The 27,441-nt window shown below is 44.9% G+C and overlaps 1 protein-coding gene across 1 annotated transcript in view; it reads right to left on the bottom strand.

Moving 5' to 3' along the window:
* Nucleotides 1–6,320: 6,320 nt before the first annotated feature.
* Nucleotides 6,321–27,441, bottom strand: part of map9 (microtubule-associated protein 9) — a 330,082-nt gene continuing 308,961 nt past the window's right edge. Inside the window, exons 12-15 of the mRNA XM_070871655.1 lie at nt 26,392–26,553; nt 16,855–17,000; nt 10,341–10,476; nt 6,321–6,441 (exon numbers count right to left, since the gene is read on the bottom strand). Coding sequence (XP_070727756.1) covers nt 6,322–6,441; nt 10,341–10,476; nt 16,855–17,000; nt 26,392–26,553 — 564 coding nt within the window. The 3' untranslated portion in view covers nt 6,321. The remainder of the gene's footprint in view (nt 6,442–10,340; nt 10,477–16,854; nt 17,001–26,391; nt 26,554–27,441) is intronic.

Below are 27,441 nucleotides of genomic sequence, written 5' to 3'. Positions count from 1 at the left end.
TTATTTCTTTACAGGTACTTACCTGAATGGTGTCCCCTGAAGGTCCTCCGATGTTTTTAACTTTGTTGCTGATGATTTTTAATTTTACCTCTTCGACCTTCTGTGGGCCTAACTCCATCATAGGCGGCACTTGGGCAGCAAGCGCCTCTGCTGTCGAGAATGAGACCTCCAGCTCACTGCTGCCCAGATTGATGGCGTACGTCGTTGATTTGCTGCCCGCCGACCTTCGAGGGACCTCGGCGATGAAAACCCCACTGAATGTACCGTCCGGTACCTTGGCAGCCATCGGCAGCACTTTGGGCGGGCGGAGGCCTTGACCAAATTCGGCACCTATATCTTAATCTAGACCTGGCCACCATAAGTAACTGCATGCAAAACTCTTGGTCAAGCAAATTGCCAGGTGCTGCTTATGAAGATCTAATAATTTGGGCCTGAATTTATTTGGTATAACCACTCTTGCACCCCACGTGATACAATCTTTATCGACTGATAATTCATTCCTACGAATGAAGAATGGATGAATATCTTTCTTCGATACCTAGTTTGGCCAGACATGTGTTTTTAATCATACAGCTTTGACATAACTGGGTCATGTTTGGTTGCTCTACCAATCTCTTCAGCTATGACTGGAAGTTCATCAATGTATGAAAAATAGAACACTTCTTCCCTATCCGGTGTAACTTCTGATGAGGAAGGCAATCTAGACATAGATCTAGGCATTACTGTGATCAGCTGATCGTCTGTATTCAATATCATGCTGACAAAATCAAAGCCCATCTCTGCATTCGGGCTGCAGCTAATGTTGGAACTGGAGACTTTGGATGGAGGATTGCTGTCAGGGGCTTATAGTCCGTAACAATGATAAACTTATGACCATACAAGTATTTGTGGAACTTCTTGACCCCAAAAATTAATGCCAAAACGTCCCTTTCGATTTGCGCATATTACTCTCACTGGCACTGAGAGTGCGTGAAGCAAAAGCAATTGGTCTTTCCTCCTCATTATGTAGTACATGAGAGATCACTGTCCCAACTCCATATAGAGAGGCATCACATGCTAGCTTAATCCCCTAAGATACATCTTGTGAACTAAAATGGTGCTCTCTTCCAACTGGCTTTTACACTCCTTGAATGCTGTGTCGCATTCTTCTGACCACTTCCAATGGACCTATATTTTCAACAGTTCATTCAGTGGATGCAACACTGTAGCCAAATTTGGTAGGAACTTTCCATAATAGTTCAAAAGACCCCAAAATGATCGAAGTTCAGTGACATTCTTGGGAGTGGGTGCATTTCTGATTGCATCCAGCTTTCCCTTGGTTGAATGTAAACCATCTTTGTCTACTCTGCCCTAAGTACTCCACTGAGTTTTGAAATAACTCGCACTTGTGAGCAGTCACTCGTACTCTCTGCTTCTCTAACCATTTGAGCACTTTATTCAATATGTTATTATGGGTTTGTCTGTTTGTTGCTGAAATTAGTATGGCATCTAAATAACATACTACCCCTTCAATACCTTGCAAAATCTAAATCATCACCCTTTGAAATATGGCAGGGGCGGAAGACACTCCAAATGATAGCTTATTAAATTGATATAGGCCTAGATGAGTATTTATAGTCAAGCATGACTTGGACTCCTCATCTTGTTCAAGTTGTAAGTAGGCATTTGTACGATCCAAATTTGAGAAGATCTGACCAACTGTCAGTGTTGTGAACAAATCTTCTACATTTGGCAATTATTGGGGAGATTACCCTCTAGAACCTGGTTTACGGTTACTTTATAATCACCATACACCTTACCTTACCATCGAACTTGCTACAACAACAATGGGTGTAGCCCAATTACATCGATCTATCTTCGAGATAATATTCTCAGTCTCTAGTCTTTTGCATTCTTGCTCAACTTTCTCCTTTCTACCAAAATTCTCTGGATCTACCAAAATTCTCTGGACTCTGGGGAGGTACCAGCGGATTGGAAAGCAGTTAATGTAACGCCTCTGTTTAAAAAAGGGGGCAGACAAAAGGCAGGTAACTATAGGCCGGTTAGTTTAACATCTGTAGTGGGGAAAATGCTTGAAGCTATCATTAAGGAAGAAATAGCGGGACATCTAGATAGGAATAGTGTAATCAAGCAGACGCAACATGGATTCATGAAGGGGAAATCATGTTTAACTAATTTACTGGAATTCTTTGAGGATATCACGAGCATGGTGGATAGAGCTGTACCGATGGATGTGGTATATTTAGATTTCCAAAAGGCATTCGATAAGGTGCCACACAAAAGGTTACTGCAGAAGATAAAGGTACGCGGAGTCAAAGGAAATGTATTAGCATGGATAGAGAATTGGCTGGCTAACAGAAAGCAGAGAGTCAGGATAAATGGGTCCTTTTTGGGTTGGAAATCGGTGGTTAGTGGTGTGCCACAGGGATCGGTGCTGGGACCACAACTGTTTACAATATACATAGATGACCTGGAAGAGGGGACAGAGTGTAGTGTAACAAAATTTGCAGATGACACAAAGATTAGTGGGAAAGCAAGTTGTGTAGAGGACACAGAGAGGCTGCAAAGAGATTTAGATCGGTTAAGCGAATGGGCTAAGGTTTGGCAGATGGAATACAATGTCGGAAAGTGTGAGGTCATCCACCTTGGAAAAAAACAGTAAAAGGGAATATTATTTGAATGGGGAGAAATTACAACATGCTGCAGTGCAGAAGGACCTGGGGGGTCCTTGTGCATGAATCCCAAAAAGTTAGTTTGCAGGTGCAGCAGGTAATCAGGAAGGCGAATGGAATGTTGGCCTTCATTGTGAGAGGGATGGAGTACAAAAGCAGGGAGGTCCTGCTGCAAATGTATAGGGTATTGGTGAGGCCGCACCTGGAGTACTGCGTGCAGTTTTGGTCACCTTACTTAAGGAAGGATATACTAGCTTTGGAGGGGGTACAGAGATGATTCACTAGGCTGATTCCGGAGATGAGGGGGTTACCTTATGATGATAGATTGAGTAGACTGGGTCTTTACTCGTTGGAGTTCAGAAGGATGAGGGGTGATCTTATAGAAACATTTAAAATAATGAAAGGGATAGACAAGATAGAGGCAGAGAGGTTGTTTCCACTGGTCGGGGAGACTAGAACTAGGGGGCACAGCCTCAAAATACGGGGGAGCCAATTTAAAACCGAGTTGAGAAAGAATTTCTTCTCCCAGAGGGTTGTGAATCTGTGGAATTCTCTGCCCAAGGAAGCAGTTGAGGCTAGCTCATTGAATGTATTCAAATCACAGATAGATAGATTTTTAACCAATAAGGGAATTAAGGGTTACGGGGAGAGGGTGGGAAAGTGGAGCTGAATCCACGGCCAGATCAGCCATGATCTTGTTGAATGGCGGAGCAGGCTCCAGGGGCTAAATGGCCTACTCCTGTTCCTAATTCTTATGTTCTTATGAGTGCATATGTTACGGGATGTGGCTTGCAGTAAACTAGCGTGCTTCTGTACCCTGACACTTGTCTTGAAGCCTTGGATCGGACTGCCTGTTTCGCAGAACACCTTCGGATACTTCTTGATGACCTCATCCTTTAATGCAAATCTTGTTTCAACACGAAAAATCTCACTCCAATCCAGCTTCAGTGATCCCAACCAATTTCTTCCTAGTAAGGCCACTACCAATTTGAAATTGATCCTTGTATTTCACCGGTACGGTGATACACCCTACCACAGGAATTTTCTCTCCTGACTAGCCTCGCAGCTCTATCTTGGATTTCTCCAATGGGAAATCACATAATTTGTTGAGATATGGCAATTCCATTACTATGCTTACGGATGCACAAGTGTCGATTTCCATGGATATTTTATTTTCTGCAACTTAGATGATGATACTTTTCAAATCACTGTTAGATACACTCTTGCTCCTGATGATGTGTATCTCTATATCCTGTTGCTTTTCTTCCATGCTATGTAGTCTCTGAGGATTTCTACTTATAGCCTTGAAAGTTGATATGCTTTCACAAGATGCCCAGTTTTCCTGCAGAAGAAACACTCTGCCTTCACATATAGACAACTTTGAGCTATGTGTTGTCCCAGGCATCGATAGCATTATTTCAATGCTCTGTTACCATTGCCAGTTGTTGAGACCTTGGGGCCCAACTGCCTTTTACTTTTAATCTGCAAGCGATTCACCTCAGTTGTCTGACGTCTTGAAATGGTGCAAAATTCTCAAGAATATTGGCCGGCCATATCCATTGACATAGCTGTCTAATAAGCTAAATCAAAAGTCAAAGTTAGGAGTTGTCAACAACTTTCTTCTGATTGCTTCATTTTCCATCCCACAAACAAAGCGGTCACGCAATGCTCAGTCCGGAAAGTTTCCGAAATGAGAGAGGATAGCTTTTTTACTGCTACAATATACTCACTGATACTTTGCCAGGTAATTGATTTTGTATTCCAAAATGATAACTTTCAGCAATTTCCAGGGGCTCAGGACTGAAGTGCTGTTCTTACTTAGTTATAATCTGCTCAAGTGATATGTCCTTTGGCTTGACAGGCACAAGCACATTTTTCAGGGTTTCATGCGCCTCTGCCCCTGCTTCAGTTAAGAAAATAGCCCGTTTTCTTTCCAACATCACCCGGTTACAGTTTTCATTATCGGGAACTTTGATGATACTATTTGCGGTGAAAAACATTTCTAGCCGCTCCACATATGCTCCGAAAGTCTCGCGGTCGTGTTGATACTCACCCAAGTGCCCTATTATTCCCATAGGCGTGGCTATCTGGACTCTGGCAGTTCAGACAAGTATGCTTGTAATTTACCTTAGATTTTTAGCTGTTAATCCAAACAAAGAAGTCCTCAAAGTCTCTGTCGGTTGGCTGAATCACCCAACAATGAAAATTTCAGCTAGGTTATCCAGAAATCCTATCCTTCATCGCCAATGTGATATCTTCTGTACGACCTCACAAACACAGGCTTTAAGATGGCTGATAACTTCAGGAACCTGTCAGGTGATCTGTTCCCTCTTCATTGTTATAAACAGCAATGGCTGCATTACGACAGTAGTCCACTGGGTGGAGCTATATATAGATTATATTCAGGAGTCTCAGAGAAGAAATTCCTCTTCATCTCTGTCTTAAATGGGCGACCTCTTCTTCTGAAACTATGCCCTCTAGTTATATATTCCCCCACGAGGGGAAACATCCTCTCAGCATCTACCCTTTCTAAACTCCAATGAGTACAGGCCCAACCTGCTCAACCTTTCCTTATAAGACAACCCCTTCATCCCAGGAAACAACCTAGTGAACCTTCTCTGAACTGCCTCCAATGCAAGTATATCCCTCCTGAAATAAGGAGACCAAAACTATACACAGTACTCTAGGTGTGGTGTCTCCAACGCCCTGCAGTTGTAGCAAGACTTCCCTACTTTTATACTCCATCCCCCTTGCATTAAAGGCCAACATTCCATTTGCCTTCCTAATAGTTTGCACGCTAACTTTCGATCAGGCACTTTACAGCCTTCCAGACTCAACACTGAGTTTAACAATTTTAGATCTTAACCTCTGCACCCATTTTTTGGGTGGCAGCTGTTAATGATTCTGCTATCCCATTTACACCTCTTCTAAGCCCTTCTTTTGTTTCTTTACTCGTTCCATTACCACCCTCTTTTGCCTTGCACCATCATTCCTTTTGTCATTCAATCTTTCCTGTCTTCCACCCTATCACAGACCTTCCCTTATGTTCCTTCCTCCCATCCCCCTTTCCCTGTTTCTGTACTTGCTTAAAACCTGTTACATGTTCATCAACCTGAAATGTTAATTATTTCTCTCTCCACAGATGCTGCGTGATCCGCTGAATACTTCAATATTTCCAACATTTTCTGTTTTTATGTCAGATTTCCAGCATCTGCAGTATTTTGCTTTTTTATGTTAGTCATTTATCTCATTGCTGTTAGTGGGACCTTGCTGCGCACAAATTGGCTGCCACAATTCCCGCATTACAACATTAACAAAAGTAAATAATTGGCTGTAAAGTGCTTTGATATGTCCTGAGGTTGTGCAAGGCGCTATCTTTCTTTATTAAAGTGTCTTACTTAAAATCCTTGTTCAAAAATCACAAATCTTGTAATTAAATTTGCAAAATAAATGATCAGTAATTCATATATTTGAAAATTGCTCTGTACTTTATTTTAAACCAGATTTTTATTTTACAAAAAATATGATGTCACTCTGTAATAACTTACATTATTCTAAGCAAATATATATAAATATTTTCTACATAAATTTTTTGGGTTAAAAAATACCGATCAAAATACACAAATTTAACACCACTGATGTGTAATGTTCATTTTCTAAATGGTATTGTTTTATTAGGGGGGCTCCAGGGAGGTGGTGGCTCATCATGCAAAATGCTCCTGATTTTCCTTTGCTGCTTTTCTTGCTTTTCCTGCTTTTCTTTTTGTTCCTGTAAATAAATAACACAACATTGATAAATTAGTATTTGTTACATTGTATTAAGATTAAGATAGCTCAAAATCAGGAATAAAATGTTTATTGCCAAAGTTTTCCATAGTCTCATGGAAAGAATGCATGTCGGTGAAGTTTAGGAAAAAAGTTGGTATCAGTACAAAACAGGATTTCCTTTTATTTTGCTAAAATTAATCCACAGGAGGAATTTCACTCTCCAGTATAATCTGGAGATTGTCCAATGACATTAGATTACAGCAAAATAAGAAAGAGTAGAACCTATTAAAGACCAAAAAGTAAGCTTGTTTGTGGAAAACGTGAGTATGATTCTTAATGAATACTTTGCATCTGCCTTCACAAAAGAGAGGGACGATGCAGACATTGCAGTTAAGGAGTGGTGGGAAATATTTGATGAGATAAACATAGTTAAGGGGTTTAGCATCTTTGAAAGTAGATAAGTTACCAGGCCCGGATGAAATATATCCCAGGCTGTTAAGAGGAGCAAGGGAGGAATTAGCGGAGGCTCTGACCATCATTTTTCAATCATTCTGGCTACAGGTGTGGTGCCAAAGGACTGCTCACGATGTACCGTTGTTTAAAAATGGAGAAAGGGATGAACCGAGTAATTACAGGCTAGTCAGCCTAACCTCAGTGGTGGGCAAATTGTTGTAAAAAATTCTGAGGTAAATTATTAATCAACATTTAGAAAGACACTGATTAATCAAAGACAGTCAGCATGGATTTGTTAAGGAAAGGCCATGTCTGACTAACTTGATTGCATTTTTTGAGTAGCTAACAAGGAGGGTGAGTGAGGATAGTGCATTTGATCTAGTCTACATGGATTTTAGCAAGGCTTTTGACAAGGTCTCACATGGCAGACTGGTCAGAAAAGTAAAAGCCGATGGGATCCAAGGGAAAGTGGCAAGCTCGTTCCAATATTGGCTCAGTGACAGGAAGCAAAGCGTAATGGTTAATAGATGCTTTTGTGACTGGAAGACTGCTTCCTGTAGGGTTCTGCAAGGCTCAGTACTAGGTCCCTTGCTTTTTGTGGCATATATCAATGATTTAGACTTCACTGTAGGGGGCATGATTAAGAGGTTTGCAGATGATACAAACTTTTGCTGTGTTGTTGATAGTGAGGAAAAAACTGTAGACTGCAGAAAGATATCAATGGACTGGTCAGGTGGGCAGAAAAGCAGCAAATTAAATTCAATGCGGAGAAGTGTGAGGGAATGCATTTGGGGAGGGCTAACAAGGCAATGGAATACACAATAAATGGTAGGATACTCAAAAGTGTAGAGGAACAGAGGGACCTTGGAGTGCATGTCCACAGATCCCTGAAGGTAGCATGACAGGTAGACAAGGTGGTTAAGAAGGCACGGGGATACTTTCCTTTATTAGCCAAGATATAGAATATAAGAGCGAAGAGGTTGTGCTTGAACTGTATAAAACACTAGTTAGGCCACAGCTAGAGTACCTAGCTAGGTCACCTTATAAGAAAGATGCGATTGCACTAGAGAGGGTGCAGAGGAGATTTACAAGCATGTTGCTAGGACTGGAGAACTTTAGCTATGAGGAAAGATTGGATAGGCTGGGGTTGTTTGCTTTGGAACAGAGGAGGCTGAGGGGAAACTTGATTGAGGTGTATAAAATTGAGGGGCCTAGATAGAGTGGATAGGAAGGACCTATTTCTGCAGCAGAGAGGTAAATAACCAGGAGGCATAGATTTAAAGCAATTGGTAGAAGGATTAGAGAGGAGTTAAGGAGAACTTTTTTCAGCCAGAGGGTCATGGGGACTCGCTGCCTGAAAGGGTGGTAAAAGCAGAAACACTCCTCGAATTTGAAAAGTGCTTAGATAAGCACTTGAAGTGCCATAACCTACAAGGCTATGGACCAGGAGCAGAATAATGACTATGTTGTTAATGTCTTTAATGATGACTTTAATTTCCGTAGCTACTAACTGGTAAAGGAACGTTTGTATGGTAGGAAAGAATGATCACAATGTTGCAAATGTGTTTAATGTTGAATAAATCCAATATTAAAAAATAAAAATAGCACTCTCGCCTCTGAGTCAGAAGGTGGTGGATTCAAGGGACTTGAACGCGTAATCTATGCTGACACACCAGCCCAGTACTGACAGAGTGCTGCACTGTCGGAGGTGCCATCTTTCGGCTGAGACATTGAACTGAGGCCCAGTCTGCCCTCTCAGGTGGACATAAAAGATCCCATCGCACTATTTAAAGAAACAGTAGCAGAACCTGACCAACATTTATCCCTCAATCAACATCACTAAAACAGATTATCTGGTTATTTTTACATTGCAGTTTGTGAGAGCTTGTTGTGGGCAATTTTGCTGCTGCATTTCTTACATTACAACAATGACTACATTTCAAAAAGTACTTCATTGGCTTTAAAGCGCTGTGGGATGCCATGAGATCATGAAAGGTGCTATATAAATGCAAGTCTTTCTTTCTTATAAGAACATAAGAAGTAAGAACAGGAGTAGGCCATACGGCCCCTCGAACCTGCTCTGCCATTTAGTATGATCTTGGCTGATCCGATCATGGACTCAGGTCCACTTTCCTGCCCGCTCCCCATACCCCTTATTCCCTTATCGGTTAAGAAACTGTCTATCACTGTCTTAAATTTATTCAATGTCCCAGCTTCCACAGCTCTCTGAGGCAGCGAATTCCACAGATCCACAACCTTCTGAGAAAAGAGATTTCTCCTCCTTTCAGTTTTAAATGGGCGGCCCCTTATTCTAAGATTATGTCCCCTAGTTCTAGTCTCCCCATCAGTGGAAACATTCTCTCTGCATCCACCTTGTCAAGCCCCCAATAAGATCACCTCTCAATCTTCTGAATTCCAATGAGTAGAGGCCCAATTTACTCAACCTTTCCTCATAAGTCAACCCCCTCATCTCCGGAATCAACCTAGTGAACCTTCTCTGAACTGCCTCCAAAGCAAGTATATCCTTTTGTAAATACGGAAACCAAAACTGCACGCAGTATTCCAGGTGTGGCCTCACCAACATCCTGTACAGACTTCCCTGCTTTTATACTCCATCCCCTTTACAATAAAGGCCAAGATTCCATTGGCTTTCCTGATCACTTGCTGTACCTGCATACTATCCTTTTGTGTTTCATGCACAAGTACCCCCAGGTCTTGCTGAACTGCAGCACTTTGCAATCTTTCTCCATTTAAATAATAACTTGCTCTTTGATTTTTTTCTGCCAAAGTGCATGACCTCACACTTTCCAACATTATACTCCATCTGCCAAATTTTTGCCCACTCACTTAGCCTGTCTATGTCTTTTGCAGATTTTTTGTGTCCTCCTCACACATTGCTTTTCCTCCCATCTTTGTATCCTCAGCAAACTTGGCTACGTTATACTCGGTCTCTTCTTCGAAGTCCTTAATATAGATTGTAAATAGTTGGGGTCCCAGAACTGATCCCCGCGGCACCCCACTAGTTACTGATTGCCAACCCGAGAATAAACCATTTATCCCGCCTCTGTTTTCTGTTCGTTAACCAATCCACTATCCATGCTAATATATTACCCCAACCCCGTGAACTTTTATCAGACACAGAATTTTGCCATGATAAACTGTCATTTATTTTTCAATGATCAATGGTATAAAGGTCATTAATTCTTCAATATGAACATAAGACATATCAACACCATGAAGCATTCTGACAGTTAGCAAACATAGATACTGACAGCTCAAAAGAGACTTTAAACCGAATTTAACTGCTCATAAATTTAGAACCTTGGACTGATTTTGAGCGACCAACTTAATCTCCGTTTTCCATTATTACTTAATCAAAACAACAAACTGAATCGGAGCATTTTAAACTTTCTTCAAAATCTTTTCCGTATATACTCCAAATCTTACCAGCCAATTCTCATACATTTTTAATGCCATTTCTTCTTTATCGTATTTCATGTACTCTTCTTCAGTTTTCTTCTTCTGCTCTTCCTTTGCATTTTCCTTCATCTTTTGTTTCAATATTACTTTTTTCTTCGCATTCCTTACATTGCCATAAAATATAGCAGCACAAAGTAGTTAAAGTAATTGTAGTAAAACTACATATGATAAACAAAAGTTATGTTAATGCGTATTAGCTCTGGCAGGCTGAAGAAAAAAGAGCTATTCAGTGGCAGCTTGTTAAAGACACAAAGAACAGATCATCAAAGCAACTTGCAGAATCTGGCTCCAGACCAGCTGAAGACCTACCTAACTTGGCTATAATAAAGTCACTGAAAGAAAACAAATGGACTGTCAATCAGTCCTGGAGTTTATTGTTACGACTGTTGGCAAGCAACCTTCCCAGAGGTGTAGTTCAAAAATAAAATGACTAAAATCCTAACTATGTGGAGGAAGGTTTGCTACCTCATGGCTTGCTTTCTACCTGGATGCAGGCTAATAGATTGCTTCTGGAATGGCTGACCTGACTACTGGAGAAAACCATTTGCTGCACCACAAATCGTGTTCATCAAGATATTTAGAGGAATTTGACAAGCCTGAGCAAAACCATGTGTAAATATGGGACCTGAAATCCCGGCCTCCCTGGGTATGCACGGAGTGTGTACGGACCCAGGAAGGCATCGAAAAAGCCGGTTTTCGGCACACAATGTGCAAACGCCAAAAACCAGCTTTTCCGATCTGTCGAGTTCTGGCTTGACAGATCGCACGCATCTCAGCAGGACATTCTGAAGAGGGAGGATGAACAACCAGAGGTCGTGGTTCCTATTGGTATCATCGACATAGGTAGAAAGAGGGATGAGGTCCTGCAGGCAGGTTTTAAGGGAGCTAGGAAAGATTAAAAAGTAGGACCTCAATGTTAGTTATCTCCGGATTACTCTCAGTGCCACGAGTTAGTGAGTATAGAAATAGGAGGATAGAGTAGAAGAATGCGTGGCTGGAGAGATAGTGCAGGAGGGAGGGCTTCAGATTCCTGGGACATTGGGACCGGTTCTGGGGGAGGTGGGGCGTGTACAGGACGGATGGGTTGCACAGCAACAAAGCTGGGACCAATATCCTTGCGGGGGGTTTTGCTAGTGCTTTTAGGGAGGGTGTAAACTAATTTGGCAGGGGGTTGGGCACTAGGATGTAGCATTAGAAAGGGGAAACAAAGATAGATTTACAGTGCATGTGTGTAAATGCACGGAGCATGGTGAATAAGGTTGGTGAACTCCAGGTGCAACTAACCACATGGGAATATGATGTGGTGGTGATAACAGAGACCTGGCTCAAAAAAGGGCAGGATTGAGTACTAAATTTTCCTGGATATAAGATGTTCAGGAAAGATAGGGAAGGAAAGAAAGGAGAATGTGCTGGAGAGAGAGGATGTCCTGGAGGGGTCAAGGACAGAATCTATTTGGTTAGAGTTAAGAAACAATACAGGTGCCATTAAATTACTAGGTATATTCTATAGGCCACCAACTAGTAGGAAGGATATATAGGAGCAAATTTTCAGGGAAATTACAGAGAGGTACAAGATCTAGAGTAGTAATAATAGGTGACTTTGATTATCCTAATACAGACTGGGATACTAATAGTGTAGAGGGCAGAGAGGGAGAAGAATTTCTGATGTGTGTTCAGGAGAACTTTCTTGATCAGTATGTTTCAGGCCCAATGAGGAAGGAGGCATAGCTGGATCTGGTTTTGGGTAAGGAGGTGGGTCAACTGGATCAAGTGTCAGTAGGGGAACATTTAGGGAACAATGACCATAGGTCATTTAGGGAACAGTGATAAGACCACGATTTCCCCTATCTCGCCGGGTCCTTGGTGGGCGAAGTCGGTGGCAGGTCCCAACCTCGCTGCCGTCTCCAGCCACTGTCCAAAATGATTTTATGTTGATTGGGTTGTTAAGCCCGCCCAGCGCGTTTGCTGGCCAATTGAAGGATGCAGGTCTGATTACGTAATTTGATCATCAGCCAGTTTCCATGCACAAATTTAGCTTGACAGTTGTGCTGTCAGTGTTCTAAATCATTGAGGTGCTGCAAACACGGACAAGCACTGCACAAAGGTACACGGCTGCACCTAGGCTCTTCCATGACTTCCTCCATATGCTTATGGAGGGAGTCACAGCATGCAGGTAGGTTCTCTTCCCTTTAAATGGGCGGAAGAGACCTTTCCAGGAGATCAACACAGCCTGGTTGCACATTGCACAGGACACAAGCAGGGGTGTCGTCAGGAGGACCAGGCTACAGTGGCACAAACCTTTCAATGATCTCAGTGGATCATGAAATGTTACCGCAAAGCCACACTCAACCTCCTGTGCTATTCATCAGATTCCAATCAATCTGCCTTCCCGACCCAACTCCTGCACATCCTTACTCACACCAACTTACCTTGCACCTCTACCCATCCCTCTCTATCTACGTTATCACTTCCCCATCTCACTAGCCACCTGTCATGCTCATGTTCATGTAAAGTTTCTGTTAATGGGTTGCAAACATTGAAACCTTTATTTTCAACACTTTGCGTACTTGGATAGATCTGTGTGCACCTTTGGAAGTGGCTTAGTGAGTTGCAGTGAATGGAGAGACATAACGGTACCCCCGCAATGGTGATTATTGTGAAAGGAACGGCTTGAGCATTGTAGGGATGCTTTATGGTGTTGGTGTGCGGTGGTGCCAACCTGGTGCATCATGCGGCAGCCAGTGTGTACAGCGCCAAGTGAAGTAAATCTGGCCATGACGAGGCCATTCCTGCCGTCCCAGGCAGCAATGTACTCGGGTGCTGCTGTCCTGTGTCGCATCAGTTGATAGCGGAGAAGGTTGGTGTTGTTGTTCGTGTTGCTGTGGTGCCTGCTACTGCTGGTGTTGGGGGTAATCGTGGTGGGATACTGAGGACCGAGGTGAGATAGTTTCAAGGGCACCCATGCTGATGTAATAGATGGCAGGTGAACTTGAGGTGGCAGAAGCGATCTGGCAAAGGTGAGAGAGGTTATGTTTCAATGAGGTGACACTGGATAGAGAGTTCACTCCAAACAATTGCAACCTGCATAAAGCTCAATTTGTCTTCCAAATGCAGTAAGCAACAGCTTCTGAGCTTGGAAAGTGAACAGCTGTGAGATGGGAGCTTTTATAGTACATTTGCAGCTGTCAAGTAATAGGATGATTGCATGGTCACACAACTTCCGACCACATTACCAGACTGATCCTTGACCAGTGTGGGCCCTGTGGGCGACCTCGTAAAATGTTAAGGTGAGCTCAAAATACTTAAGTAGCTCTTAACAAGGTCATAATGACCTGAATTGCCTCCACTGCCGCAACGTGTCGGGTCTGTTCAGCATTGACAGACCTGACATATGGGCAGTGGGTTGACAGCGGGGTCCCAACCATCTGTCAAAAATAAAGTTCCCACCCGACCCACCACCGAATGCGCCCGCTTACCCACCGAAAAACTCCTCGCATAAGGTTTAGATTAGCTATGGAAAAGGACGAGGAGCTGTCTAGAGTAAAAATAATTAATTGGAGGAGGGCCAATTTCAGTGGGTTAAGAACAGATCTGGCCCGGGTAAACTGGAAACAAGGATTGGCAGGCAAAACTGTAATCGAATAACTGGCTACCTTTAAAAAGAAGTTGGTTTGGGTACAGTCGAGGTACATTCCAACAAGGGGGAAAGGTAGGGCAATCAAAACCAGAGCTCGCTGGATGACAAAAGAGATAGAGAGCAAGATGAAGCAGAAAATGGGCGCATGTGAGAAATGTCAGGTTGAGAATACGTGAGAACCAGGCTAAATAGGAAGCTCAGAGGGGAAGTGAAAAACAAAATAAGAGGAGTAAAAAGATAGTATGAGGATAGACTGGCAGCTAACATAAAAGGAAATTCAGAAGTCTTCTGTAGGAATATAAATAATAAATGGGTAAGAGGAGTGGTTGGGGACAATTAGGACCAAAAAGGAGACTTATGCATGGAGGCAGAGGGCATGGCTGAGGTACTAAATGAGTACTTTGCATCTGTCTTTTCCAAGGAAAAAAATGCTGCCACAGTCATAGTGAAAGAGGAGGTAGTTGAGATACTGGATAGGTTAAAATTGATAGAGAAGGTACAAAAAGGCTGGCTGTATTTAAAATAGAAAAGTCACCAGGACCAGATGGGATGCATCCAAGGATGCTGAGGGAGGTAAGGGTGGAAATTACGGAGGTCCTGGCCATAATCTTCCAATCCTCCTTAGATACGGGGATGGTGCCAGAGGACTTGAGAATTGCAAATGTTACACCCTTGTTCAAAAAGGGTGTAAGGATAACCCCAGCAGCAGCAGACCCAGTCGGTTTAATCCCAGTAGTATGGAAGCTTTTAGAATCGTTAATCCAGGGCAAAATTAACAGTCACTTGGACCATTAATGAAGGAAATCCAGCACGGATTTGTCAGAGGCAAATCATGTTTAACTAACTTGATTGAGTTTTTTGATGAGATAACAGAGAGGGGTGATGGCAATGTAGTTGCTGTGATGTACATGGACTTGCAAAAGTTGTTTAAATGCCATATAATAGGCTTGCCAGCAAAGTTGAAGCCCATGGAATAAAAGGGACAGTAGCAGCATGGATACAAAATTGGCTAAGTCATAGGAAACAGAAAGTAGTGGTGAACAGTTGTTTTTCGGACTGGAGGAAGGTACACAGTGGTGTTCCCCAGGGGTCGGTACCAGGATGACTGCTTTTCTTGATATATATTAATGACTTGGATGTGGCTGTACAGGACACAATTTCAACATTTGCAGATGACACAAAACTTGGAAGTATAGTGAACAGTGAGGAGGATAGTGATAGACTTCAAGAGGACATAGACAAGCTGGTGAAATGGGCAGACAGGTGGCAGATGAAATTTAATGCAGAAAAGTGCGAAGTGATACATTTACATACAGAAAAAGGAGAGTCAATATAAGCTGAAGGGTACAATTCTAAAGGGAGTGCATGAACAAAGAGACCTGGGGATATATGTGCACAAATTTCCTCTCCACCAGAATTCTACTGCATAGAAGGCCATTCTACTTATTGCGCCTGTGTTGGCTCTCTGAAAGAGCTTTCTACATCGTCCCTATCTCCAGACACTTAAAAAAAAAAATTATTATATTTATTCCCTTCCCTTTTAAAAGCTATTTAGGATGTTACTTTCACCAGTCCTTCTGATAGAACATTCCAGGTCGAAACAATTCTCTGTGATAAAACAAATCTTGAACTTAAATTTATGTCCTCTAGTCAGTGAGTTATCAATCAGTGGAAATAGTTTGTCCTTATTTAGCTGACTAAAGCATCTCATAATTTTGAAAACCTCTATCTGATTTCCTTCTAACCTTTTCTGTTCTACTGAAAAAAGACTCAGTTTCTTTCCTTATAACTAAAACTTCTATTCTCTGCATCACCTTTGTGAATCTCTTCTGAACCTTCTCCATGGCCATGACATTCGTCCTAAAGTAGGGTGCCCAAAACTGGACACAACTGGGCTGAATCTGTGCTCCTGAACTCCCAGCAGGGTGGCAGAACCAACAGGAAATCTACTGCAGGAAATATGGTGCTAAGCCTCTGATTTTCTATCTGTTAATGTTAATGGATGATGCATCTACCATTTCCTGTGCTGCACTTCTTGATCATATAGCGAGTGCATAACTGGCCTATTATTCCACTGTGACGCAACCAATGACTAGTATATTTCTAATATCACTTCTTTGCCTTCGTACTTGATGACCCTCACCCTAATAAGTGACATGAAATAATATATGAAGCCATTTGTAACAGATATTTTAATTAAAAAGTCGGGTTTGTCCAGAAATGATACTATCCAATATATTCTAAGCTGAGATACATAAGATCATAAGAAATAGGAACAGGAGTAGGCCATTTGGCCCCTCGAGCCTGCTCCGTCATTCAATAAGATCATGGCTGATCTGATCCTGGCCTCAACTTCACTTTCCCATCCGCTTCCCAAAACCCTAGACTCCCCTATCGTTCAAAAATCTGTCTATCTCCGCCTTAAATACATTCAATGACCCAGCCTCCACAGTTCCCTGAGGTAGAGAATTCCAAAGATTCACGACCTTCCGAAAGATGAAATTTCTCCTCATTTCCGTTTTAAATGGGTGACGCCTTATTCTTGGGGTGCGTGGCCCCTTTAATGCGCTCTTCGCTCCATTCAAATACCCGCACATGTGCAGTTTTTCCTATTGTAAAGCCGGTAAGAGGCCTGTGCAGGAGCTGCAGATAGCTGCATGGCCTCGCAGCTTAAAGGGAACATTGTACTCGATTCCATGAATGCCTCCCACAGTTAAATACAGTTACATTACAGAATAATTTGCAGGCAACGACATTAATATATGAAAAGTAACCTGTTCAGATCTGCATATGCAATGCACTAATGTACGCTTTTAGTATAATACGAGGACACAATTTGCCTACCATTTTATAAATGCTGTAACATTTTCTTTCTTCTTTTCAGTTTCTTGTTCCTCTTCCTTTTTTATCTTCTCGTTTTCGATTTGTTTTTGTTTCTGAAGCATTTCTTTCAGATACTTATCCTTTTCGTCTTTCCATTTTTCAAATGCCTATTAGAGAAAGAATGTTTAGTTCAATAACTGTTTATATTACTACACTAACATATCTCTAGGTACTCCTGTATGACAACATACAGGTAAAAATGTTTTGGAAAAAGATGAACTGCCCTATAATGTTAGATCTTTCTGATTAGGAAAGTGCGAGTGATCTTTTGAAGACCAGGTACAATTTTCAGTCATACGGGTGCAGCGTTGAGAATCCAGAGTTCCGGAATGTTCTGGAATCCGGACTGATTGGTGGCAGGGTCATCCGGAATCCATAAAATGTTCCAGAATCCGGACCTGCTGCTGCTGCCGACCTCGGGGCCTTGCCGCCGCTGTCCGAACACCTCCTCCGCGACGGAGCCAGCCAGCCCGAACAGCTCCATGGAGGGGCTCCGCCCAAACATCTCCTCCTCGACGTGGCCAGTCGATCCGAACACCTCCTCCTTGACAGGGGCGGCCGGCCCGAACAGCTCCTCAGTGGGGCCCCGCCTGAACACCTCCTCCTTAACAGGGCCGGTCGGCCCAAACAGCTCCTCGGCAGGGCCCCGCCCGACGACCTCTTCAACAGGGCCCCGCCCGACAATCTCCTCGACGGGGCAGGCTGGCCCGAACAGTTCCTTGGCAGGGGACCGCCCCCCCTCGACCACCTTCTGACGTTCCGAAATCAAGAAATACCCAAACCGGATTCGTGATGTCAGAAATACGATCGAAAGTCCTGAAAAGCCCAGAATCCGGAACGGCCTCAGTCCCGGATTCTCGACGCTGCACCAATGTATTTAATACATTAATTACAACATTTGAATCAATGGGGTGGAAATTCGTTTATCTAGCGCCTCATCAGCTGTGTTAATGCGAGTGTAATATCTTACCAACCGGGTGCACAGCTTGCAGCACCCCGCTGGAAAATGTAGTTGAGGTTTACCGGCAGTGCCAAATGCTAGCGCCTGGCTGCTGACTATCAGTCAGATCATGATGTCAGTCCTGGTGCAACGATCACGCTTGCGCCCTACTCACTAAATTAGCTACGGCCGCCTCAGTTAGCGATCGCCAGGAATCACATTTGAAAGAGCAGTCAGTACAACCTTCCATAGTCGATATCTGGTGGTTAATTAAAGAGACGAGGAAGCGCCGAGTTTGCAATGGCAGACTGAACAAACAGTACAGCTTGATAACCAATGAAGTTGAAAACTTTAATGGATGCATTACAATGCTGCCAGCGTCGCATTCTACATGCTCTAAGTAAGGCAGCGTCAAGACTGAAGGGCCATGTCGGCAGGCGAAGGAGGAGAGCTCCTAGACGTCAGGACAGGAGGCCTTATCCCCCATGGCTTTACCGGCAGCACGCTCATACCTGGACCTGTTGGAGGAGCAGTGTGTCAGAAGACTGCGCTTCCGAAAGGAGGTAGTTACAAAGATATGCCATCTCCTGCAGGCAGAGGATGCAGAGGGATTCAGAAACAGAAAGGGATACCACTCCCAAAATGTGCGGCTGGTGTGCGACCACACGCAGTGCATCTCGCAGTCAGTGCTTGCTATCCTGGAAGAGCACATGATGCGTTTATTCTGTGGAAGAGCACTGTGCCACGATTGTTTCAGCCACCACGGTAAGGCTGAGGCTGGCTGCTCGGGGACAAGGGATACGGTCTGGCCACCTGGCTAATGATCCCCCTTTGCAACCCCACCACAGAACCGGAGGAATGCTACAATGAGAGCCATGTCGCCACCCGCAACATCATCGAGCAGACAATAGGGTTGCTGAAGCTGCGATTCTGAAGCCTGGACGGCTCTGGAGACAGCCTTCAATATTCCCCTCACCAGGTATCGCTATTCACTGTGGTGTGCTGCATGCTGCACAACTTGGCCATCATGTGGGCCCAGGCAATGCCAGTGGGGATTGCAGGCCCACCTCATGAGAGAGGGGAAGAGGAGGAGGAAGAGGAACAGGAGCCTGGTGAGGTACCGAATGTCCAGCAAGACAATGAGGATCAGCAGCAGCCACGGAGCAGGCAGTGTGCCAACGGCAGTGGCTCATAATGCATCGCTTTACTTAAATGGAGGAAGCTGAAGGATGCAGCTAATAGTGACCGCGCATTGTGCAATGATAATAACATATCTCTATCACACGTCCACAGTCATACACTGTAGTCAGACCTTCAGGAAGAATGCATGTAACTTAAAGTAAGCCGACAGTTAAAGGGTGTACTGTGCAGACAGATTGTAAATTGACCAGCCTCGTATGAACTTGGCCCCACCAGGTCTGGAGCAGTTGCCTCACTTTTGAAATGCTATTGTCAGCCTTGATGCAGGAGTGAAAAACCCATTAGAGACCCAAAACTTGCCATCAAAAATACTTTGCGTGATAATAGTTGAACATCAAAGAGAGCAGGAAACCGGAAACTCCCCATCAAAAACACTGTGTGTGATAATGGTTGAACATCAAAGAGAGCAGGAGACCTGAAACTCCCCATCAAAAACACTTTGTGAGATAATGGACTATTCACTGACCAAGGATGGGGAAGTGACCAAATAACACATCAAAGGCGGGGGGGGGGTTGTGTCATTCATTGTCACGGTTAGGACCTTTTGTATTATAAAAGGGGTGCATTTAGGGATGAACCTTGGGCAACTTGCAAGGCAAACTATGGGTGCTCTTGGTCAACCGTACACATGGAAACAGACTTCCCTGAGGACCCGCTGGGTGAGTAGTGTTTGAAGGTAAAGAGAGTTATTGTTCGAAGTTAAAGGAGACAGTGCAGTGATATTTTCTACCCGTAGTATATTAAACAGTTAACAGAATACCGAGTTGTGAGCCTTGACCATTTTTATCCCACCCGGATTGATTCAGGTCAGATTCTGTAACTAGAGGAAAGAGAAAGGAGCGGGTTCACCTACCTACAACACCAGAGGATGAAGGAAACGGTCAAAGTAGCATTTTACTCATTTACATCCCTCAAACAACCCCAAAAACCCCACAACCGCTGTTGTGTATGGAGAACGAGTCAGACTGAACACTGTGAGCTCAAAGTAAAGTGTGACCTTAGTCTTTTATTGCAGGTCTCCAGAGTGCCACTCCAACCCGTGAAGCCTCCTTAAATACCTGTGCTCCCAAGGGATTATGGGATCTCTTGAGACTCCAGGGGATGAGCCCTCTTGTGGCTGTACAGAGTAAATACAAATCCACATATCTAACAACACTTCCCCCCTCCAAAGTCAATAGTGTAACTATTTACAATGTGGGGCCCTTCTCGCCCAGGTTGATTGTCTCGGTGTGAAAGCTGGTGTTGGTGAATCAGTTGTTGGGCCCTCGCTGGGCTGCTGTGCAGCTGGCCTTGCTGGGCTGCCTGGTGTGTTGGGCCCTGCTGGGCTGCTGTGGATGATGGTTTCTGCTTCGTGGTCAACCGTGGTGCCGGTTGCCACTGGTATGTATGTTGGAGGATCAAAAAAGGTAGGGTCCAAGGTGGGTTGCTCAGGATAGTCCACGAATCTGAGTTTGATTTGGTCCAAGTGTTTCCGGTAAATGAGTCCACTAGAAAGTTTGACCCGAAACACCCTGCCACCTCTTTGGCCACGACAGTGCCGGGAAGCCACTTGGGACCTTGTCCATAATTTAATACAAATACAAGATCATTGATTTCAATCTCGCGTGACACATTTGCGCTATCATGGTATGCACTTTGTTGAAGCCGTCTGCTCTCTACCTGTTCCTGTAGATCAGGGTGAACTAACGAGAGCCTTATCTTAAGTGCTCTTTTCACGAGCAGTTCAGCAGGTGGGATCCCAGTGAATGAGTGAGGTCTTGTGCGGCAGCTAAGCAGGACTCGGGATAGGTGAGTCTGCAGTGAGCCTTCAGTTACCCTCTTCAAGCCTTGCTTGATGGTTTGCACTGCTCTCTCTGCCTGACCATTGGACGCTGGTTTAAATGGGGCAGATGTGACATGTTTGATCCCGCTACGGGTCATGAATTCTTTGAACTCAGCACTGGTAAAACATGGCCCGTTGTCGCTCATAAGGACATTGGGTAGGCCGTGTGTGGCAAACATGGCCCGCAGGCTTTCAGTAGTGGCAGCGGACGTGCTAGCCGACATTATCTCACATTCAATCCACTTGAAGTACGCGTCTACAAGCACAAGGAACATTTTGCCCAAGAACGGGCCTGCATATGCGATGTGTACCCTAGACCACGGTTTGGAGGGCCAAGGCCATAAACTTAGCGGCGCCTCCCTGGACACATTGCTTAACTGCGAGCATGTATTACATCTGTGAACACAGGACTCTAAGTCCACCTCGATACCAGGCCACCACACATGGGATCTGGCTATTGCTTTCATCATTACGATGCCTGGGTCGGTACCGTGGAGATCATTGATGAAGGTGTCTCTGCACTTCTTGGGGACCACTACTCGATTGCCCCACAGAAGGCAGTCTGCCTGTGTAGACATTTCATCTTTGCGCCGCTGGAATGGCTTTATCTCTTCCTGCATTTCCACTGGGACACTGGACCAGCTCCCGTGAAGCACACAGCTTTTGACTATAGAGATTGTAAGAGGTCCTGGCTTGTCCAGGTTATGATCTGCCGGGCAGTGACAGGTGATTGCTCACACTCAAATGCTTCCATAACCATGGCTAGATTTGCGGGCTGCGCCATTTCCACCCGCGTGGTGGGCAATGGCAGCCTACTGAGAGCATCGGCGCAGTTTTCTGTGCCTGGCCTGTGGCGGATGGAGTAGTTGTATGCGGACAACGTGAGCGCCCATCTCTGGATGCGGGCCGATGCATTGGTATTTATCCCTTTACACTTGGAAAACAGGGATATAATTGGCTTATGGTCAGTTTCCAATTCTAATTTTAGCCTAAACAGGTATTGATGCATTTTCTTTACCCCATAGACACACGCTAACACTTCTTTCTCAATCATGCTGTAGGCTCTCTCAGCCTTAAACAGACTCCTGGATGCATAGGCAACCGGTTGCAGTTTCCCAAAATCATTAGCTTGTTGCAATACACACCCGACGCCATATGACGACGCATCACATGCTAGTACCAAACGCTTACATGGATCATACAACACAAGCAATTTGTTTGAGCATAACAATTTTCTCGCCTTTACAAAGGCATTTTCTTGGCTTTTGCCCCAAACCCATTCGCCTCCTTTTCGTAGTAAGATATGTAGTGGTTCTAGCAGTGTGTTGAGACCCGGTAAGAAGTTACCAAAGTAGTTTAAGAGTCCCAGAAACGACCGCAGCTCCATCATGTTCTGTGGCCTCGGTGGTTCTCGATTGCCTCCATCTTCGCGTTGGTGGGCCTGATGCCGTCCGCCGCAATCCTCCTTCCCAGGAACTCCATTTCAGGCGCCAGGAAAACGCACTTCGAGCATTTTAACCTTAGCCCCACGCAGTTGAGTCGACTAAGAACCTCCTCCAGGTTCTGCAGGTGCTCGACTGTGTTCCGACCTGTGACCAAGATGTCGTCCTGGAAGACCACGGTGTGCGGGACCGACTTCAGTCAGCTTTTCATGTTTTTCTGGAATATCGCTGCCACTGATCGGATTCCAAACGGGCATGTTATAAACAAAAAGGCCCTTGTGCGTGTTGATGCAGGTGAGAGCCTTCGATGATTCCTCCAGTTCCTGCGTCATGTAGGCTGAAGTCAGATCCAGCTTCGTGAACGTCTTTCCTCCCGCCAGTGTTGCAAAGAGGTCATCTGTCTTTGGTAGTGGGTATTGGTCCTGCAGGGAGAAACGATTGACAGTTACTTTGTAATCGCCACAGATTCTAACGGTGCCGTCTCCCTTGAGGACTGGAACAATAGGACTGGCCCACTCGCTGAACTGAATCGGTGAAATGATGGCCTCTCTTTGCAGCCAATCTAACTCGATCTCTACCCTTTCTCTCATCATGTACGGTACTGCACTCGCCTTATGATAGATGGGTCGTGCCCCCGGAATTAGGTGGATCTGCACTTTTACTCCTTGGAATTTCCTGATGCCTGGTTCGAACAGCGAAGGAAATTTGTTTAAGACCTGGGCACATGACATGTCGTCAGCGGGCGATAGTGCTCGGACGTCGTCCCAGTTCCAGCGTATCTTTCCCAGCCAGCTCCTGCCGAGCTGCGTGGGACCATCGCCCGGTACTACCCAGAGTGGTAGCTTGTGCACCGCTCCATCGTAGGAGACCTTTACGGTAGCACTGCCGATTACAGAAATCAGTTCTTTTGTGCAAGTTCTTAGTTTTGTGCGAACTGGAGTTAAGACTGGCCTTGAGGCCTTGTTGCACCACAACCTTTGGAAAGTTTTTTTGCCCATGATGGACTGGCTTGCGTCCATATCCAGCTCCATTGACACCGGGAGTCCATTTAGTTCAACATTTAGCATTATCGGGGGACAATTCTTGGTGAATGCGTGCACCCCATGTATCTCTGCCTCCTCTGTCTGAGGCTCTGGTTCGTCGTGATCCTCCGTGGATCTGTCCTTCTCTGCAACATGGTGGTTTGCTGGTTTAACAGGCTTAGCAGCTCGCCTGCACACTCGTTGAAGGTGTCCCATTGTTCCACAGCCCTTGCAAACGTACTCTTTGAATCGGCATGAATGGAAATAATGATCACTCCTGCAGCGCCAACAAGGTGTTAATGGCCTTGCATTCATCACCCTTGATGGTGGACTCAGTCATCTGCGGATGTGCAGCTGCAGGTATGTGTGACCTGCCCTGTATGTTACGATTCAAAAACATCATCACTTTGTTCACAGTACTTGTAGCAGCACTTGTGTGCTGAGAGATTTGCTTCTTTTGTCACTGGTGGCAATGAACGCCTGGGCTATCGCTATGGTCTTACTCAAGGTTGGGGTCTCTACAGTCAAAAGTTTGCGAAGTATGGTTTCGTGGCCAATGCCAAGTACGAAAAAGTCTCTGAGCATGTGCTCCAAATGGCCTTCAAATTCGCAATGTCCTGAAAGTTTCCCAATCATCTCCCTCCGAAAATTTCTCCAGGATGCCCACTGTTCTCTGCATCTTTGGGTTCGCTATCTGTATCTTGTCGCCAGTTGTCGTCTTAGCTCGGCGACATAACTTGCCACTTCCTGGCCTTCAAACCTTTTGTAGGTGTCAAACCGATACCTCGTCATCAGAACGCTTTCCTTCGGGTTCAAATGCTCTCAGACCAGTATGCACAAATCGTCGTGCGATTTCTCTGTGGCTTTCGCTGGAGTGAGCAGATTCTTCATGAGGCCATACGTTGGTGCCCCACAGACGGTGAGGAGGATCGGCCTTCGTTTGGCAGTGCTCGCTTCCCCATCTAGCTCATTGGCTGCGAAGTATTGGTTGAGTCGCTCCACAAAAGTTTCCCAATGTTTCCCAATCATCTCCCTCCGAAAATTTCTCCAGGATGCCTACTGTTCTCTGCATCTTTGGGTTCGCTATCTGTATCTTGTCGCCAGTTGTTGTGTATGGAGAAAGAATCAGACTGAACACTGTGAGCTCAAAGTAAAGTGTGACCTTAGTCTTTTATTGCAGCTCTCTAGAGTGCCACTCCAACCTGTCAAGCCTCCTTAAATAACTGTGCTCCCAACGGATTATGGGATCTCTTGGGACTCCAGGGGATGAGCCCTGCGGTGGCTGTACAGAATAAATACAAGTCCACATGTATAACACCCGCAAATAGTAAAAGCTGGAGCTACCACCCCTTCAAACAGCAGAATACATAATAACCATCAACAACATATGTACAAATGCCCCTGCCAGTTCTCATTCTGCAACAGTATCCATGTGCCAGCTTAGCCCTTACAACAGTAGCAGGCGTGCAAGAACACCAGAGATTTTGGCATGCATTTGTAGTCAATGGCGACATATTCCCATGTGATTAGTGCATCTTCCGCAGGCATTTGCCACCCCTCTGCCTCACCCCACTCCCATGCTTACTGCTCCTCCTCAATGTGACTTCAGTGCCTGCAGTAAGGCCGTTTGAGGGCTGCTGTGTCTAAGGGAGACAGGACAGATGGCCTATGAGAACGCCCTGGACCGGCTGCTGACTGCACCGCCTCAGAATGGACAGCAGCAGTCTCGGATGGCTGGGGTACAGGCCGTGGCAGATGCAAAGGTGGAATGGCAGTGGTGGGAGCTGGAATGCTGTCATTGTGATGGAAGGACAGCATCTTCTATTTCCAGCAGCCCACTGCCACTCCTCCGGGGCAGAACCAGAGCATCAGGAGCAATGTGTGTGAGCACAGATTACTGTCCTGCTGTGGCACCGTCTGTTCCCCGTCGGACTGTGGGGATGCGAGAGAGAATGACAACAGTCACTCCTTGCATGGTATCATTCTGAGACTGCATTAGAGCAGACTGAGCTTCAAATGGCAGCAACAACAACATACTGTCTTTAGCATAGTAAAACATCCCAAGGGTTTTAAGACAAAACAAATAAATAAATTAAATAAAAATGACAGGAACCAGTGACTGCATGACATCACGAAGACCTTGGGTGGCTTCGGCTTGTGATGTTATGGCTACTGCCACGTCAACCATGGCAAGCGCCATCACCTCTGGGACCCCACTGTCGCTCATAGAGCCCACTTCCTGCTTTAGCCGGGCAAGGAAGGGTTCATTGGACTGCTGAGAGGCATGGACAATGCTTGAGGCAGTCTCCACCACACTCACAGCAAGTGCATCCACGCTCTGCCGCACCCTCTTCAATGCACCCATAAGCTTGCAGTGCATCTGCATGGACTCCCTGGACATAGCCTCGAAATCCAGGTCCACATCTGCCTTTCTCTGAGCAAGACTCCTGGGCAGACTTATCCGCTGGAGAGGAGAGCTGGCCCCCGAGCTCTCCGTCAACCTGGCCATTGCTGTAGGTCACTGGGGCCAGGAGCGTCCGGATCTGGAAACGCCAGGAAGGCACCTTCCTCCACAGCCTTCTGAAGACCCTTGGCTGCGGCCTTCATCTCCCTCCAGACTGTAGCGCATTGCTGCGCCTCTCCAAAGCCTCAAGCAAGGCCTTATGAGCTGTGGCCGAGAAGCGGTTCGCTCGCTGCCTTCCTCCTTGCTCTTCCATTTTCCCGGTCTCAAGACACTGAGGACGTGGAGCTGCTCATGCGCATACTTAGCTTACCGCGACTTTAAGACTCGGCTTTTCCTGGGATGTGAATCGGACTTCGGAGCATGCGCAATGGTTTACCAAATTTAGCGCAAAGATTTTTGTTAACGCCACCCCAGATCAGGTGTGTAATGACTGATTTAGCGCCCCCTTCAGCTCTTGGTCCAATTCAAGCAAATTTCTCGGTGGGAAACACAAACTTTTTAAAGGCGCTATACTTAGCGCTCTGCCTGGATTAATGCCTCAAAATGGGCGGTACTGAATTTCCACCCAATATGTTTCGTAATGGATCTACACAAATATTTCTCATTGCCTTTTTTGTTACTTCCTTCCTCTCTTCATTCTCTGCTTCTGCTCGTTGCTTTTTCTTTTCCTCTTCTTTCTTCTTGCTATAGGTTTCTTTAAGTGCATCTTTCTTCTTTGCCTTCCAGGCCTCAAATGAAGCATTTGCTTCTTTTTTGCATTGAATCTTCTCCTTTAAAAGAAACAAAGCAAACCTCAGCTAAAACATTCAAACGTCATTGATAACAGAATTTAAAAAAAATTCAAAAAACCATTGCAAATTATTCCATACACAATTTTCCAACCAGCATTTCCTGTGAAAAGGAGCATCTGAACAGGCAATAAGCACTGTGATTAATAAATTATGTTTTAATTCGACAGCTCTGTATTTTCTATTTCTTTTCCTTTTAATTTTCTTCCATTATGCCACTTCCCTTGAAGGACAAAACATGTACTGTGGTGCAGTTTTATGGATGGCAGCAACCTTCCAGACCCTTGCCTTTTCTTCATGTGTAAACCTTGACAATGAATATCAATAACTATTTTACCATGGAAACACTGCAGCTGGATTTGATGCTGTCCTCATCTGACATCCTCACATGTGCAATTCTAACAAGAGGAGTGGGAATCCTGGCAGATTTTTTCCCCACTCTAGCCCAGGGACATTGTACTATGTTTTCTTTGTGTAACAGGGGTTAATATGTGAGCCATAGGCTTTTGAGAGCTCTGAAGCCCTTATAAACAGTAAAAGGATAGTCAAAGGAAGGGTGGTACCAATTAGGGACCAAAAAGGAGATCTACTTATGGAGGTAGAGGGCATAACTGAGGTACTAAATGAGTACTTTGCATCTGTTGTCACGAAAGAGAATGCTGCCAATGCCACAGGAGGAGGTAGTAGAGAAATTGGATAGGATAAAAATAGGTAAAGAGGAGGGAGGCGAAATTGCCCTCAGCGAGAAATTGGGGAGGGCACTTTGAATTAACCGGAAATTTACCGCCCGGTGGGAGTCAGAGAAAAGAACCGGAAAATTTGGCTCTTTAATTCTGACATCGCCTCCCAGTGCTTTGGGGTGCTGTTTGA

This window comes from Pristiophorus japonicus, chromosome 2, assembly GCF_044704955.1.
Source record: "Pristiophorus japonicus isolate sPriJap1 chromosome 2, sPriJap1.hap1, whole genome shotgun sequence".
Taxonomy (NCBI): domain Eukaryota; kingdom Metazoa; phylum Chordata; class Chondrichthyes; family Pristiophoridae; genus Pristiophorus; species Pristiophorus japonicus.
Note: the sequence above shows the minus strand (reverse complement) of the source record. Positions and strands in the feature narration are given on the sequence as shown.